At 37.5% G+C, this 17,083-nt stretch overlaps 1 protein-coding gene across 11 annotated transcripts in view; it reads left to right on the forward strand.

The window, feature by feature from the left end:
* The window catches only part of SPEF2 (sperm flagellar 2), an 87,179-nt gene that overhangs the window by 14,024 nt on the left and 56,072 nt on the right, over positions 1 to 17,083 (forward strand). For 9 of the 11 annotated variants that reach the window (XR_009963657.1, XM_062612919.1, XM_062612924.1 and 6 more), the window contains exons 8-15: positions 6,110 to 6,298; positions 7,291 to 7,478; positions 8,531 to 8,699; positions 13,216 to 13,432; positions 13,545 to 13,675; positions 13,898 to 13,964; positions 15,731 to 15,804; positions 16,607 to 16,710. Coding sequence is in view for 10 of the 11 variants with exons in the window: in XM_062612919.1 (XP_062468903.1) it covers positions 6,110 to 6,298; positions 7,291 to 7,478; positions 8,531 to 8,699; positions 13,216 to 13,432; positions 13,545 to 13,675; positions 13,898 to 13,964; positions 15,731 to 15,804; positions 16,607 to 16,710 (1,139 nt within the window). In the remaining variant the exon portion in view is untranslated. The remainder of the gene's footprint in view (positions 1 to 6,109; positions 6,299 to 7,290; positions 7,479 to 8,530; positions 8,700 to 13,215; positions 13,433 to 13,544; positions 13,676 to 13,897; positions 13,965 to 15,730; positions 15,805 to 16,606; positions 16,711 to 17,083) is intronic. The other 2 variants (XM_062612920.1, XM_062612921.1) reach the window with 2 other exon arrangements.

Consider the following 17,083-nt stretch of genomic DNA (forward strand, 5'->3'; position numbering starts at 1 on the left):
AAGCAAAACATGCTGCAGATCAGATCTTTGTTTTTTGATGTTGTCCTGGGTTCAGCAGTAGCAGTCATTTTTTCTCCTTCTTAGTAGCTGGTGCAGCATTGTGGTTTTGACTTTGGCCTTGGAACAGCACTGGCAACACCAGTGTTTTTAGTTGCTGCTACTCTGACCAAGGACTTTCCGAGTCTCATGCTCTGCCAGGGAGGAGGGAAAGCTGGGAAGAAGCAGAGAAAGAACACCTGACCCAAACTAACCAAAGAGGTGTTCCATACCACAGCACATCGTGCCCACTATATAAACTTGGGGCAGTTACCCAGAAGGGTGAGATCACTGCTCAGTCAGGCTGGGTATCCAGTCGGTGGGTGGTGAGCGGTTGTATTCTCTTCCTTTGTTATTTCCCTTATCATTATTATTATTGGTGGTAGCAGCAGTTGTTCGTGTTATACCTTTGTTACTGGATTGCTCTTATCTCAACCCGTGGGACTTACATTCTTTCAATTCTCCTCCTCATCTCTCTGGGGGCGGGGGGGGGGGGGGGGGGGGAAGAAAAGGGAGTGGGGGAGAAAGTGGCTGTGTGGTTCTGAGTTATGGCTGGGCTTAAGCCAGGATAGATGGCTTATGAAATAGAAGATACATCTCTGGAGGATGCCTGTGTTGTGTCTAAAAGGTGCGTTGCAGGTTATTTCATTTAAACACTGTCCCATAAAGCACAAGGCTTTTCAGATTCCTCCTCAGACACTCATTCAAAAAGCAGCTTTTAGACTACTGACTTCACAGACCTTCTTTCTCATAATGGTCATATCAAAACAGAACCTTGTAACTTACTGGGTTCTGTGATTTCTAGTGTCTTTTATCTTAGTATTGCATTATGGGTCCTTAGCTTAGGTCATATATGCTGAAATCAGAATATATCTCCACTGTTGTTTCCCAGTAAGAGCATTTCAGATGTGTGGCATATCTGAAAAGGAAAACTATGAAATTACATATATATATATATATATATATAAACATTGGAATCTAATGTCTGGAGATGTTATGGTGATGTTAAGAAAAAATTAAATTTATTGGTGTAGGCATCTTCTCAATATTTATCCTGGACCTATATAGAATCATAGAATAGTTACGGTTGGAAAAGACCTTAAGACCATCTAGTTCCAATCCCCCTGCCATGGGCAAGGACACCTCACATTAAACCATGACACTCAAGGCTCTGTCCAGCCTGGACTTGAGCACTGCCAGGGATGGAGCAACCCATACCAGTACCTCACCACCCTCGCAGTAAAGAATTTCTTCCTTATATCTAACCTGAACTTCCCCTGTTTAAGTTTTAACCCTTCACCCCTTGTCCTGTCACTACAGTCCCTAGTGAAGAGTCCCTCCCCAGCATCCTTATAGGCCCCCTTCCCATACTGGAGGGCTGCTATGAGGTCTCCACGCAGCCTTCTCTTCTCCAGGCTGAACAGCCCCAACTTTCTCAGCCTGTCTTCATACAGGAGGTGCTCCAGTGCCCTGATCATCCTCGTGGCCTCCTCTGGACTTGTTCCAACACTTCCATGTCCTTTTTATGTTGAGGACACCAAAACTCCACACAATACCCCAGGTGAGGTCTCACGAGAGCAGAGTAGAGGGGCAGGATCACTTCCTTCGACCTGCTGGCCATGCTCCTTTTGCTGCAGCCCAGGATATGGTTGGCTTTCTGGGCTGCAGGCGCACACTGAAGCTGGCTCATGTTCATTTGCTCATCGAGCAACACCCCCAAGTCCTTCTCCACAGGGCTGCTCTGAATCTCTTCTCTGCCCAACCTGTAGCTGTGCCTGGGATTGCTCCGACCCAGGTGTGGGACTTTGCACTTGGCATGGTTAAACTTCATGAGCTTGGCATCAGCCCACCTCACAAGCATGTCAAGGTCCCTCTGGATGGCATTCCCTCCCTCCAGCGTGTCAACGGAACCACACAGCTTGGTGTCATCGGCAAACTTGCTGAGGGCACACTCAATCCCACTGTCCATGTCAGCGACAAAGATGTTGAACAAGGCTGGTTCCAACACTGATCCCTGAGGGTCACCACTCATTACTGGTCTCCAGCCAGACATTGAGCCATTGACCACAACTCTTTGTGTGCAGCCATCCAGCCAGTTCTTTATCCACTGAGTGGTCCACCTATCAAACTGATGTCTCTCCAATTTAGAGACAAGGATGTTATGCGGGACAGTGTCGAATGCTTTGCCCAAGTCCAGGTAGAAAAAGTCAACTGCTCTACCTCTGTCCATCAGTTCCATAGCCCCATCATAGAAAGCCACCAAACTAATACTCTGTGAAAAACATCTGTATTGGCTTGAACCAAGAGTCCATCTATTCAACAACATCTTTATCATGTTCTTGTTGACATTCATGTGGGCCATGAAGAAATTTTGCAACCCAGGTATATGAAATCACTGTAGTCCCAAAACTGGCTCTTTGACTGCTATCAGCTGTTGCAGTCCCAGCAGGACATCAGCAGCCTGGACTAGTGGTTCTGATAGTCATGGCTATCAGCTGATGGCCCTGTGTCCAGCAGCAATCACTGAGGCATTTGATAAATAGAGCAGCTTTAAGCCAGCAAAGTCAGTCAGTGCTGTTGAGGTCAGACAGGTGGTTCCCCTGCGGTTGTAGTACAAGCCTTGTCAGTTTGAATGGAGGAATTGTTGCAATGTGCTGCCAATCAGACTGTCTCCAGTGAGGCTTTAAAGCAAGTACAAAATAACTTTTTATAGAATCATAGAATAGAATCATAGAATAGATATTTTCTTTAATAAATAAATATACAAAATAGTGAAAATTACTTTCTCCCTACATTAGATATCAAGTCAGAAAGCATTTTCAGACTGAAATGTAGCTTTCTTCAAAACATTAGGGTCAGATTGTGATCTATACTGCATAAAACATGAACACATGCACAAGATCGTTTAGAGTCAAATTTTGTCTCTTCAGAGTGCTTTAATGTGTTTTGTGTCCGTACATGTAAACCTCTACTAAAAGAGTCTTTTTCAAGTTCTTGAGGTTTGGCACACTACAAGCCTGTGAGAAAAAATACTTTACAATCACATGACAGTCCTCTGTGTGGAGCACAGGGGGATGCCAGTCAGATTTTCATAGGCAGGAGTTGAAAGTGTTTGACAGTAACATGGCTTCATCCCAATTGAGTCTTAGATCCCTACCATTTCAACAAAATGTTTTTCTAAGTACTCATTTTATTTAGTGCTCTCAGATTTTACCTCTCTGATTTTAAAAAGTTGTCATAAGAAGTTACTGTCAACAATAAATTGAGAAGATGGAAATGGGAGGGGAAAGGAATTGCTACTAGATTATCGCTTGTCAACCAAATAGATTTATATATGCTAAACTATAAGTTTTGGTCATAAATTTTATGACTACATCATAGGACAAAATCGTTTCATTTGAACATCAATTAAACAAGGAAACAGAAAAATAGAAAAACCTGATGTAGTCATTATGTATGAGCAACAAGAAACGTAAATGCATAAATGTTTGGCCACTGGATGACACTGTTGTCTTGAGTAGGTAAACTAAAAAAAAAGTGTGTATTTACGATTTCTTCAGGCACTTCACAATCCTCTGTAAAAAAGTTGATATTTACATGTTACATCAAAATGTTAGGTCAAAAAATTGTACTACAATTTTTATTTTGTGTCCTAGCATCTCCAGGAGTTTCAAAACTTTTCAGCCTTAGGTTCTAGTACATTGTCCATTACTGTGTGTATGAAAGATAGCTACCAATGCTTCAATAAGCACCCTTTTTGAAACTGTGAGTTTGGTATTCTGAATCCTAATTTGTCCACAGTGTAGCTCTGAGTTAATTGCCTTTTCATATGTTTTTGTTCATCAGAAATCTCTGGCTACCTCTTTTTAGGCCTATGCAGAATATCAAAATGTTTGATTGTGTAGAATACTGATGTTCTCCACTGTTAAGTTAACAAAGAAAAGGTCTCTTTTGGCTGTTCTGAAGTGTTCTAAAGGAACTGTTTCCTTTATAGAGCACATGCTACTAGAGGAGGTGCTTTGATTTCTTACTAAGCCAGCTATTTGCACCATACAGTTAATTGTTTGGGTATGTCAAATTACCACTGTGTTAGGGTGAGTACATCAGTTCCTTGTGAATTAAGATTTGAAGATCCATTTTCCTCTGGTGGAGCACTTACTGCATTACCAATCCATGCCTGAGGATAAGCAGTGGCAGCTAAAGAAAACAATGAAAATGATTTATTCCTAATGGGAAGCAAAGTCTATACATTCTCTTATCTTCATTGAAATCTTCATGAAATACTAAGCCCAAAGAAACAGTAGATAAAACTGAGGCAGGAAAGGGCATCATGTCTACTTTTATTGCCTTGACTTCATGAATGTGAGAGACAAATTGGACAACTCTTCAGTAGGCAGTGCTACTGGGAAATTTTATCACATGAGCTGTATCAAATGACACATAGGATGAATATGAAAATATAAAGTACATATAAAGTTCTTATTATTACATTGTTTTCTATTTCAGTTGAATGCATGATGATAATTGTATGCATAGAAAAGCAGTGTACAAGCACTACAGATAGAGTACAAAGCAAAAAACTTCCAAAATGGGATCTAATTCACAAAATTCACTGCATGCAGTTGAAGCATTATGGGACTGCATCTTTGCCATTAAAAATATCATGCAGTGTCCTGAGATTTAGTGCTTTGAAAGGGAAATGCAAAGCTTAGGCTTTTCAAGTCACCAGTATTTAATCTGAGTGTAGTTTATTTCCAGCAATTATAAAGGGGAAGGAACTTAAAAATATGGAAAGAGTTTTGTTTGAAAAATATTGGCTTCTCGCTAACATCAACATTAAAGAACTAAATTAATTAGAAAGTTGTAGTTATTGTAGTTATTATTAAAATAGCCATGTTGTACAGCTTTGTGTTAGAAATCTATTGCAGATGTCCTAATTGCATGAGTAGCACAGATCTAGACCTCTTTGTAGAGCCCTTTCATAAGTAGTATAATAATATGTAATTTAGTTTGATTTTTCATTTACAGGTGAATTTATGTAACGTGTTCTGCCTTCTCTGTCACAGACAGCTAATGGAAAATAAACCAGATTAAAAGAAAGCAGAAATGATACTTTACTTTGGTTTGGCTTTCATAGTATTACTAACTGGCTTTACCTGTTCTTCTGGTCGTAAGAAAATGAGTTTGAAATCTTCAGATCAGTTTCCAATTTAGGTTCTTAAATTTGAATACATATCATAGCATTTTTACTACATCTGAAATAAGTGTCCTGTGAATAAAAATATCCTCTAAAATACTGCTGTAGGAGTGATATTTGGCAATGGAGCTTGAAAGGCAAGCTTAGAAGTCAGAAGGAGTTCTGGACTGTGAAAATAATGAGGCAAAACATTAGGTTAGGTGAAGCATTAGTTTAGATACCAAGAGCAGTTTAAAGAAGTGTAGTAGTGAGAAGATACTATTATGTTTTGACAAGTACTGTGAGAAGTTACAGTCCACAGCCTTCAAAGTGTCTGTGCATACTGACTATGCTTCATGCAATGGTTCAGAATGATTTTCTTATAGTACCAAATAGAGGATTCTATTCGTGTCCCAGTGAGAACACTGAAACTGTTACCAGGAAGTCTTGTGTTTTCTTCTGCTCTGAATGCTTCCTCATATCCCACTTTTCTGAATGGAGGAAAATGGAGAGCATAATTACCCAAATCCCAAGAAAGCAGGGAAAATTTCGTAGAAGAACAGACTGATCAAGGATCCAGCAGAGTACAACACGGACTGGCAAAGAGCAAGGATAAGTTAATTGATTTGAAGAAAGGACATATCTTTAGGTACTGAAGCAAATATGAATAAATGTATTTTTTGCTATCTCAGTTAAGACATATAGAATTCACTTCTACGGTTCTACAGTTCTCACATAGTTTACAAATATATGACTTAGATATGTTGTTTTGCATTTATATATAAAAGGAGAAGGTAAATGCTGTTATATTACTCCATATTCTCTATGAGCAACTGATGAGTTGTCTAGGAAATAGTTTATAAGCTGTGCTTAATACTATTATTTTTTATATTTTAGAAGGCTTATCGGGAGGAGCAACTAATTTACAGACTATTGAGACAAACTCAGCAGGAGCGGAGGATTGCTGTTGAACTCATGCATGTTCGACATGAAAAAGAGGTGTTAAGGCAAAACAGGATTTTTAGGGAAAAAAAGTATAAAGAAAGACGACTGAAAGAATTCCAGGAAGCTCTTGACAGAGAAGAGGTAAAAGATTACTTACTTCCTGAATTGCTGCAGGGCTGTTACAGAGCTTTCCTTTTATAAAATGGGATTTGTATTGTCAGCTGTTAGAATTTAGGACTTTTTTAGGGACAGGAATATATTCTTTTATATAGGTTCAGAGTTACAGCTAAGTTAATTAAGGGATAAAGCTGGAAAACTTAAAGTCTGATTTTGATCTTTTCTTCCAAGCTCATTTTAACTTTGTAGGAAAACATCTATGTATGCTGAGTTATAAAAGGTACAGTCTTGCAGAGGCAAAATGACAAGACAGTGACATAAGACCATGTTCAAAGAATCATGTTTTTCATTTCCTGTAGATGTAATCTGTTAACATCAATTTTTGAGAAATGCTGGAGAACTTTCACTCATGAGTGCTAATTTCTACCTTGGAAACTCAACTTGGAGTTAATTAATAAACTAAAAGGACTCATAAACTGTGACAAACTGCAAAGTGCTACACTCATAGGAGACGATAATGTGATAATAGAAATCACCAGGTTTATTCCTGAAGGTTTGTTTTGAAGGTTTGTTCGTGCAAGAAACAATTAGCAGCTCCAAATTCTCCAGCACAGCTGGCATCCTAAATTATCAGCAGCTGCAGCTGTTGATTACAACAACTTTCTTAAGTATGCTTTTGGCATAAAGGAACACACTGTCACGGGAACTATTGATAATTTTCTACCAATACCAGAAGTCTTTCTCAAAGATTGATCAGCATCAATAATATCAAATTATTTGCAGATCAGAATCTTTTAAGCTAAATTGCTTGTCATGTTTTCTCAATGAGTATTCCATTGTGGGTTTCAGTGGAAGTAAGCCTTTACCAGTATATATACATAGTTGTTTCTTAGGAGGAATAGACAGTATCATTTCATTTTCCCCTGCCCCTTAAGCACTAACTGTGTTCTTAATCTTTTCATTGCGAAAGAATTTACTTTGTAGTCTCAAATTTACTCTTTAAAAAAAAATTCTAGGCTCTTGCAAAACAAGAAAAAATCGATTATGAAGAACAAATTATTAAAGAAAGAGAACATCATGAGAAAATTGCTGCTGAAAGAGCTCAGGCACATTATAAAAAGCATTATTCTATATGTTGGGAAGTTGTCAACCAAATCATTGATTTGTCAACACAAGTAGGAGAGTATCGTCTTCTGACAAACAAGTGAGTATAGTAGCTGTGAGCAAAAAATAACAGCATAGGTGTTAGGCTTCAGAGTTCTACATGCTATGATTCCCTCTTCTGATATGCCCTAATAGCACGGAGTCTGAAAAGGTCCTAAAAATGCAGTAGTGTCCAAGTGCTGGTGCTGTAGGAGTGTTTTGAAAACTAGAGTGGGGCCTTGTTGCTCTTGTTCTTTCATCAGTATTCAGTGATTAGACTGTGGGGTAAGGCTTATAGTATTAGAAGGTATGCCAAAATCTTCATTGTCTTTTAATGGAATTGTATGTAAAAATAATAAAGCTGTAACCATGTGAAATATATATGATAATGTTTTATGGAAATTGTATAAATTTAGGCCCAGTGAGTTCATGATAAAATAGTCATCCTAAACACAGTTTAGTGATGATTTGATTCTTTCCTTGTCTGACACAATCATGGTTCCAGTATAAGCTAGTGTCACATTTGCTTGTACTGAGTGGTGCACAATATATAGAGATACTTGAAGTAGATTGATGTAATCCCAACAAGTAATAGAAACTTTAATTTTGACTACATGTTAAATTTAAGTATACATTTAGCTTGCTACCATATGTAGTTTGTCTTGTTTGATATAAATATTTTCCCTTTCTAAAAGAAAAATTCAGCTTACTTTTGTAATGCTGAATTAATTTTAGGTTCCAGAAAAAAAAATCTATTGTTTTTTTGATGAGAGGAAGCTTTATCCCACAAAAGCAAAAAATATTTTGGAGTAGGGAAAAATAGCTATAGCAAAACTGTTATTACACAGCTCTGGCAGCCAAATACTGTGTGATGACACATTTGTGAAATATTGACGCCTACAAGTGCCTATGGCTGTCATATAAGTAACCAACAACTTATGTAAAGCTGTAATAATTATAGAAATCATTACAAATGATATCTACTTTAGCATATGCATGTTTTGTCATTGTGATTCTTGTAAAATCGAGTTCACTATTCTCAAATATCTAACCCCTTTAATTTTTGTTTTGGAATTCATTCTTTTTCTTTCTTTAAATTTATTTCTTCTGCAGCAGAATTCCATTAAAGCTGATGCTTGATTGGAAGGAACTTTTTTTTAAAGGAAAACCGATATATGAACAAGCTTCAATTCAGCCTTTGCCGAGTGAACCACACCCAGAAGAACTTTTACATCTGAATAAATTGAATCTTTTAGATGAAAAAGATTATAGTGAATACAAGGTACATCAAGCTGATAAGATAAAATGGAAGAAAATACACTTTGATTTTTCATAATCATAAATATTTTGTTGTGGTTTCATTATGTTCTTCTACAAGTTTCAAATATCAGATTTCAACATGCATTTTCTTTTCATTGCCTGAGGTTCTATATGAAATATATGGCTATATTTTATGTTAATAGCAGTGGAGAACTGGTACAATTTTAAAACACTGTTATGATTTCATTCTTGTACATAACATTGTTTGGTTTTCCCTCTTGAGCTCGTAGGACCAATATATTAACTTGATAGACTTAATTTCAGCAATTTTGAGTGAAAGCCTTCTAATAAGATTTATTAGTTTGAGATAAGCATTTGTTTTAAAATGGTAGCATTAGTGAAAATTATTGAAAGTCACTGGCATTTTTCTTAACCTTCCATTAGAATACAAGTAACTATTTTTTGGGGAGCCTTAAAACTTCAGCTTTATGATACTTTAATATAATTTCACAAGTTACAGATGAAGTATTAATGTTTTCCTGTTTAAATGTATTGTACAATTTTTTTCTGAATTACATTAATGGTACTTTTCTTTTTGGGGGGGGGGGGGGGAAAGAAAATCCTGCTACATATTCATTTTTTTCAAGTAAAAAAGTTTAACTAAAAAAATTTAACTAGAATATGGCCAAATCATGGCACATAACCCATGTTTGACTTTTGGGGAACTTATAACTACAATATGCATGTGCTTTTATCCACATCCTGAACCAATTGGTACATTCTTTTGACGTGAGTATAAATGTTCATTGCAAGTTGCTGTGATGAATGTCTGCCAGCTCAATTTACTTTGGTATCAATCTTAATATACATTTTTTCTGATTGTCTGCTATTATAACTTATTATCTGCTATTCTGGTGTCTATTTATAAGGTCTTTGTTCAGACTTTATCAACTCGTAGTAGATTTAATGATCACTTTCTTTAGGTGAAAAATGCATACATATAAGGCCAACGGGGAGGACATATGGGACAGACAGGCAGGAAACTGGAGAGCTTTCCCATCATGCTGTTGTTTATATTACACCGTAATAGTCTTCTTTAGATGTAAAGCACTGGAGATCACAAACATTTAATGACGCATTTAAAGTCTCTTTTTCAGTACCAGGCTGTTTCAACTGTACATCCACATACTTAGTTTTTTCCCATTTGCTGTTAGTCTTATGCCTTTCTGAATCAGTATTCCTGAAGAGCTGGTATCATATGACTTGTAAAATTTTTGGCACCAACTTGTATTTGTGTCTTCTAAAAACTTAAGTAGATTACTAATACATACCTTCAATTGATTCTAGATAAAAGCATGTTGGCAGGGCATTCTGGAAGTTTATGCTGATTTCCTTAAACCTTGAGAAAAAAAGCTCAGCAAAGGCAATTCTGCATCTCTCAAGAATATTAAGTTTACATTAGGAATACTGACTAAAAGTGTCAGATACATTTAATAAAATACAAGAACATGATACAGTGCTATCAGTCCACTGCACATTCCACATTAGATTGAAAATATTGGGAAACTTCTACATCATCAGATTCAGCTAATCACTTCATAAGTTAAAGGAATCACCCAAAATAAACCTAACAGTAGGCACTGCTCAAAATATCAAGTAATTTCTGGTTTCACTCAAGAGTGTTGACCAGGAGTTACTTAACTTTCACCTAGATACCTGAAAATGTGTTTCTGAGAAGTAAGCTAATTTAGCTCAAGAAAGGTACAAACTTCTGCTTAAAAGGGCAAGAAATCGGAAAGGTGAGTACATTAAATGGGGAGCCCATTTAATTTGGAATTAATTTTTCCTCCTAGAGTTTAAAACAACAGATCCATCTTTACTTATTTTTTAAGGAAGAATGGTTCAGATAGGACAACAATTTGGGTTTTTTAAGCATGTTATTTCAATTACATATTAAGAAGAATGTCAAAGCGGGAGATGATGGGTTCAGTTAGGTCCATGTTCTCTGAGAAAGTCAGTGATGGGTCTGGTCTTGTTTAACATCTTTGTCGCTGACATGGACAGTGGGATTGAGTGCACCCTCAGCAAGTTTGCCGATGACACCAAGCTCTGTGGTTCGGTTGATACGCTGGAGGGAGGGAATGCCATCCAGAGGGACCTTGACACGCTTGTGAGGTGGGCTGATGCCAACCTTATGAAGTTTAACCATGACAAGTGCAAGGTCCTACACCTGGGTCAGAGCAATCCCAGGCACAGCTACAGGTTGGGCAGAGAAAAGATTCAGAGCAGCCCTGCAGAGAAGGACTTGGGGGTGTTGGTTGATGAGAAAATGAACATGAGCCAGCTTCAGTGTGTGCTTACAGCCCAGAAAGCCAACCGTATCCTGGGCTGCATCAAGAGGAGCGTGACCAGCAGGTCGAAGGAGGTGATCCTGCCCCTCTACTCTGCTCTCGTGAGACCTCACCTGGAGTATTGTGTGCAGTTCTGGTGTCCTCAACATAAAAAGGACATGGAAGTGTTGGAACAAGTCCAGAGGAGGCCATGAGGATGATCAGGGCACTGGAGCACCTCCTGTATGAAGACAGGCTGAGAAAGTTGGGGCTGTTCAGCCTGGAGAAGAGAAGGCTGCGTGGAGACCTCATAGCAGCCTTCCAGTATCTGGAGGGGGCCTGTAAGGATGCTGGGGAGGGACTCTTCACTAGGGACTGTAGTGACAGGACAAGGGGTGAAGGGTTCAAACTTAAACAGAGGACATTTAGATTTGATATAAGGAAGAAATTCTTTCCTGTTAGGGTGGTGAGGCACTGGAATGGGTTGCCCAGGGAGGTTGTGAATGCTCCATCCCTGGCAGTGTTCAAGACCAGGTTGGACGAGGCCTTGGTGATATGGGTTAGCGTGAGGTGTCCTTGCCCATGGCAGGGGGATTGGAACTAGATGATCTTAAGGTCCTTTCCAACCCTAACTATTCTATGATTCTATGATTCTAAGGATGTTTTCTGAGATTGATTAGAGAGGGGTTATTGTGCAACTCAAGATTATTTTTTTTTTAATTTGGTTTTACTGATTAAAAATAGGAGATATTTTCATTTAGAGTGATAATAAGTTACATTGTGTTATTCTATCTAATGCACGTATATTCAAAGTTGACACTGATCAAGTTCTGTTAGTAGAATGTGTGCTGTGAAAATGTATCATACATGCAAGTAAGTTCAGGAAAAGGTTGCATATTCTACCTGGAACATGGATTCAAAACATTGTATTTCAGCAGAACTTTGAAACCAGTTGCTTCTGTTAATGGTGATTAAATATTTAATTTTAGAATGATATAATTGTTGAGGTTTAAAGGGATGTGGAGGTCATTTAGTATAACCTCTTTCCTCAAAGCAGGGCCAACTTCTGAGTCAGATAAAGTTGCCCAAAACCATGTCTGGTCAGCTTTCAAGTATTTCCAAGGGTAAAGATTCCACAGACTTTCTGCATTCAGCCACTTTTATTGTGAAATTCTTTTTTTCTCCGTTATTTTTCCCACTTGGAGTTTCTCTTGCTGAAATAGTTGACTGTGTAACAACCCTTTATTTTGCACCCTAAATGAGGTGGCAAGCCAGAATCTATTTGGTAATATTATTAGTCCATGTATCTTTGAAACAGTTTTTTAGTATCCTGCAACCAAACAATAATTAATACAGCACTAGAACTACCCTGCATACTAAAATATTCTCTTTTAGCTTTTTGTACCAGAAGTTGGACATCAGAACTTTCCTACAGCTATAAGATCCGGTAGTGGTAGAGTATATATTAGAGTGACTAATAGCAAAAAGTACAATTCTGTGTTCACTTCTTTTGACTACACCCTTTCAATCTCATATTTCTTCCAATGAGATTGTCAGCAAGAGTATTTTTACTAGCAAAACCTCATTAAGCTGTATGCTGGTAACGCGTAGTACTGATAAATTTATATTGGTCTCAGAGTAGCTGAACAGGAAGTTTCTACCCAATGTTTCCTTCCCTCATAATTGTTTGAATTATACGTTGGCTTGTTTGGTTTGGATTGTTGACTGTTAGTTTTTGGTTGGTTGGTTGGGGTTTGGGTTTTTTTGTTTGTTTGGTTGTTTTTTTTTGAGGGGGGTGTGTGTTTTTTTTTTTTGTTGTTGTTATTTGTTTGTCTGTTTTCGCTCTATTTTGTGTGTTAGGCAAATACATTTATTTGAAGTCTTTATCCATACAAATTTTCAAAGATGTGTAATACTGGACAACAATGTTACCCATTTTTAGAGTGCTGAATATTAAGATACTGACCTTCTGTTCCAAAAATCTGCTATTGATTCATTCTCTGTACTAGTGAATATCAATGAATGCCTAATGATTATGACATAATTAACGTTTTTAACAAGTGTCTATTCTAAAAAAATATTTTATTACTTGGTAGTATTCAGATTTGGTTATTGTATGTATCCAGTTTGTGTATAAATACATATATCTAGAAAGATGAAAGACAAGGAATATTAACAAATTATTTGGTGATTTGTCGTTTGACACAGAGTATGACAGGGGAATGGTGCCCAGATGAAGAGAACAGTGAAACCAAACCTCCTCTTAATAATAACATGTTGGGTCATGTGCTTCATAGACTAATGGAGATTTTCTATCCTCCAAAACCCATTTCTTCATCTGCATTTCCTCCATTTCCTATCAAGGGATGTATTTTGGGAAAACCTTTTAGTGGAAAAACTACCTGTGTAAAGTTTATTGAAAAAGGTAGAGTGGGTTTGTTCTGTTTATTTGTTCTTTTGTTTGTTATTCCTATAATTCTTTGTTATCTAAATTTTAGTCTTTATTTGCCTTAAAATCCCTCTTTTTTGTGTATTAGTTTGCAATATTCAGGTACTATCTGTGGATGTTTTGGTTCAAGAGGCCATCCAAGCTTTTCTTAAAAATGAAATGAAAAATGAAGAAAATATGATTCCGCAAGAGGCAGAGAGATCTGGGGAAGAAAATGAGGTAAGCAACTTCGTTGATTTTGGTTTTGGCTCCTACAGGGAGATGAGCATGAAGTATGTAAGGGAAAAAGCATGTTTAAATTTTTTTTGATAAATTTCAAACTTAACTCTAAGTTTTGCCTTAAAAGACTTCGAGAGTCAGCTTGAATTAACAGGCTTGTTTTTCCTGTGATATGTAGTTTCCTTTCTAATCCGTTTTGTTTCATAACTGATCAATGTCGAGAAGAACTTGCCACCACTGGATGTATTAAAGAATCTTGAAACAGAAATATCTATCAATGGAACCGAAGGTGGGTGTATATTTTACTTATATATGTATAGGTACATGTAATCTTACTAGATTTAAATGACAATTCCCCTTTCTCTTGTACATTTGAGGTACTACCCATGAATTCTCAGTTTTCACAGTAGTTTCTGTTATGAATTTCCTGTTTCCACACATTCCTAGTGTTTGGGAGCAGCAAATGCAGGCTGCTCCATGAAAGAAAGTGAGCTAGGTGACAAGGACAATAGCAAAGCAGGAAATGCCAACATTCAGAAACAGAGACTGAGGATATTTATTGATGTCAGAGTCACTATGAGGTCCAGAGACATTGATCAGCTTCAGTCTGATGCTGTTCACCTTCTTTACTGCAAGGGCATGTTGCTGGTTCATGGTCAACTTATTCTCCTCCAGGGCCTCCAGGCCCTTCTCTGCAAAACCGATTTCAAGAGAGTTGACAACCAGCTGGTACTGAAGGCAGGGGAGGTTCCTCACCAGAGGCAGGACTTTGCATTTCCCTTTGATGAACTTCATGAAATTTCTGTCAGCCCTTTTCTCCAGCCCATCAAGGTCCCTTTGAAGGGCAGCACAGCAATCTGGTATATTGACTGCTCCCTCCAGTTTGCTGAGGGTTGACTGTCTCAGTTGTGCAGGTTGGTAATGAAGATGATAAACTATATTCGTCTTACAATCCACACTTGGGCTACACTAGTGTATCACACACCACTGATCACTGTCAGCTGCGCTTCACGCTGCTGCTCACAACCCCTGGAGTCTGGCAGTTCAGCCAGTTTTGAGTCCATCTCACTGTCCACTTACATTGTCCATATTTCATCAGTTTATCTATGAGGATGTGAAGGAAGACAGTGTCAAAAGTAAACGTAAACATCTTCTCATCAACCACTGAGCCTGTCACCTCACTGTAGAACACTGTCAGGTTGTCAGGCATGGTTTCCCCTTGCTAAAGCCATACTGACAATTCCCAGTCATCCCCTTGTCATTACAGTACTTGAAAATGTTTGCATGCTTGTTTGCTCCATCAGTTCCTAGGGACTGAGATGGTGCTGACTGGCTTCTGTGTTTCCAATGCCCCCTTCTTGCTTTGAAGAGTGAAAGGCAGCTACACTCTTCTCGTCCTAGGAGTGTCCCCCAGTTACCATGACCTTGCACAGATTATTAAGAGTGGCATAGCAATGACATCAGCCCTCAGCATCTGTGGGTATATGCCATGAGGTCCCATGGACTTGTGTATTTCCAGTTTATGTAAATGTTCCTTAAGCTGATCCTCCTCTACCAATGGTAAATCTTTCTTGCTGCAGACTTCTCTGTTAGTCTCAGGGGCTTGGGATAACTCAGTCTTTTGCATGTCTCAACAGGCACACATTTTTGCTAGATTTCCTTTTGATGTGGAGGGACCCGTAAAATCCCATCATGTTGCCCTCCTGACTGGGCATAAGAAAAGGCTTTTCCCTCATGAGAACTATCCAGCATTGTAACAAAGTGCCTGGAGAGGTAGTGTAGTCTCCATCCTTGGAGGTGTTCAAGATCCCACTGGGTAAACTATTGAGCAGCCTGCTCTGACCTCATAACTGGTGCCACATTCTGCAGAAAGTTGAACTCAAACTAGGTGACTTCCAGAAGTTGCTTTCAACCAGAATTATTCAATGACCTTGTGATTCTAGCTATTATATATACCTTCTGTATTGATATTTTTCAAAGAATAATAATGAGGCATATACTTCAATCATCTATACATTAATAGAATTTTCAAACTTTACAATGTACATATTTCAGGCAATTTTCCTGTCAGAAAGGATCCATCTTGGCAAGAAATTAAATCAGATAACAGTCAAGATAACCTATCAAAGGTTTGTAATCTAATTTTAGCTTCTACTTTCTAAAGATGCATTAGTTAAAGTGGCTAAATTACTGAAATGGTGACATCCTTTTATCATTCTGAATTAATTTGTTGACCTCACTGCAATTATTTTCTATTTGAAATATGAAAAGAGTTTATTATGAAAAATTATTCCTTTGCATATTGTTTAGAGTTGTATGTATTGTTAAAGTTCTATGTCTTCTTGTTAAAGCTTGTATTTATGTAAGATATGGTATTATGCCATTTCTGAGGTAGTAAAAATGTGTTTCTTATCTTGCTGCTGCCAAGCCAATAGGTCATTCATCCCATGGCAAGGTTTCTTTTCTTTATGTTGAAAAATACTGAATTCTACAATGGTATCTTTGACTTAATTGCTTCTTGGAAAACACTTCAGAAGCTCAGATATAATGGAATCCCTGTGGAATTAATGCCGCTGTATGAAACCGTCAGTGGAATTACAGTATATGAAAATCAGAATAAGCTAAGAACCAGGACACCTAACTTGTTGTTTCTTGGCCTTTATATTCTTTGTTTCTCAACCTTGTTTCTGCCTGGCATTTTCATGAGTGTAATGACGGAAATCATTTGGAGATTGCGCTTAAACTGGGTCTTTTTTGCATCATTTGAAACTACTTATCCTTAAGAGATAATAATAAAAGTTAAATATAAACTAGTAATGCAATTAATTTAAATAAATAGTATGTGATCTATAAATTAGAATTATACTCTTTTTAATAGTGACTGTTGTGAACATTCTGAGCAGATTAATCTTATACTGCACTCTTCCACAGCTATCTGTACGTGCCCAGCTTGGCGCTGCGTCACAGAAATTGTTGAAGAAAGGAGAAAGTATTCCTGATGAATTACTAATTGACATCCTATTGGAGGCCATTAAGTATGAAACTGTACAGCTTATTTTCAGTTATTTAGAACTTAGTTATCCAGCTTGTATTCTAGATTCAGATATTTATATTTTTTAAGTTTTTTTTTTAATGCCGGAGTCTTCTAATTTGGAAGTGGAGCTAATTAGTGGTTAGTGTTCATTTTATGCTAGTAGTAGAATGCTAGAAGTAGAGTATGGCCCTAAATATTGCAGACATTATTGCATGCTACTGAAGGTAAGTGAAAATATACATCACTATCACATAGTCATTAAATATAACTAATGTGAATATAAATGTCTTTATTTCATTTATTAGCTGGAAGCTATTCAGCATGTGCTAGTATTTATTTTTTTTTTAGGTTTTGTGAAATGAGTAGTTCAAACA

The sequence above is a fragment of the Pezoporus occidentalis genome, unplaced genomic scaffold (assembly GCF_034315485.1).
Source record: "Pezoporus occidentalis ecotype Australia unplaced genomic scaffold, CSIRO_AGI_Poc_V1 ctg162, whole genome shotgun sequence".
Classification (NCBI taxonomy): Eukaryota; Metazoa; Chordata; class Aves; order Psittaciformes; family Psittacidae; genus Pezoporus; species Pezoporus occidentalis.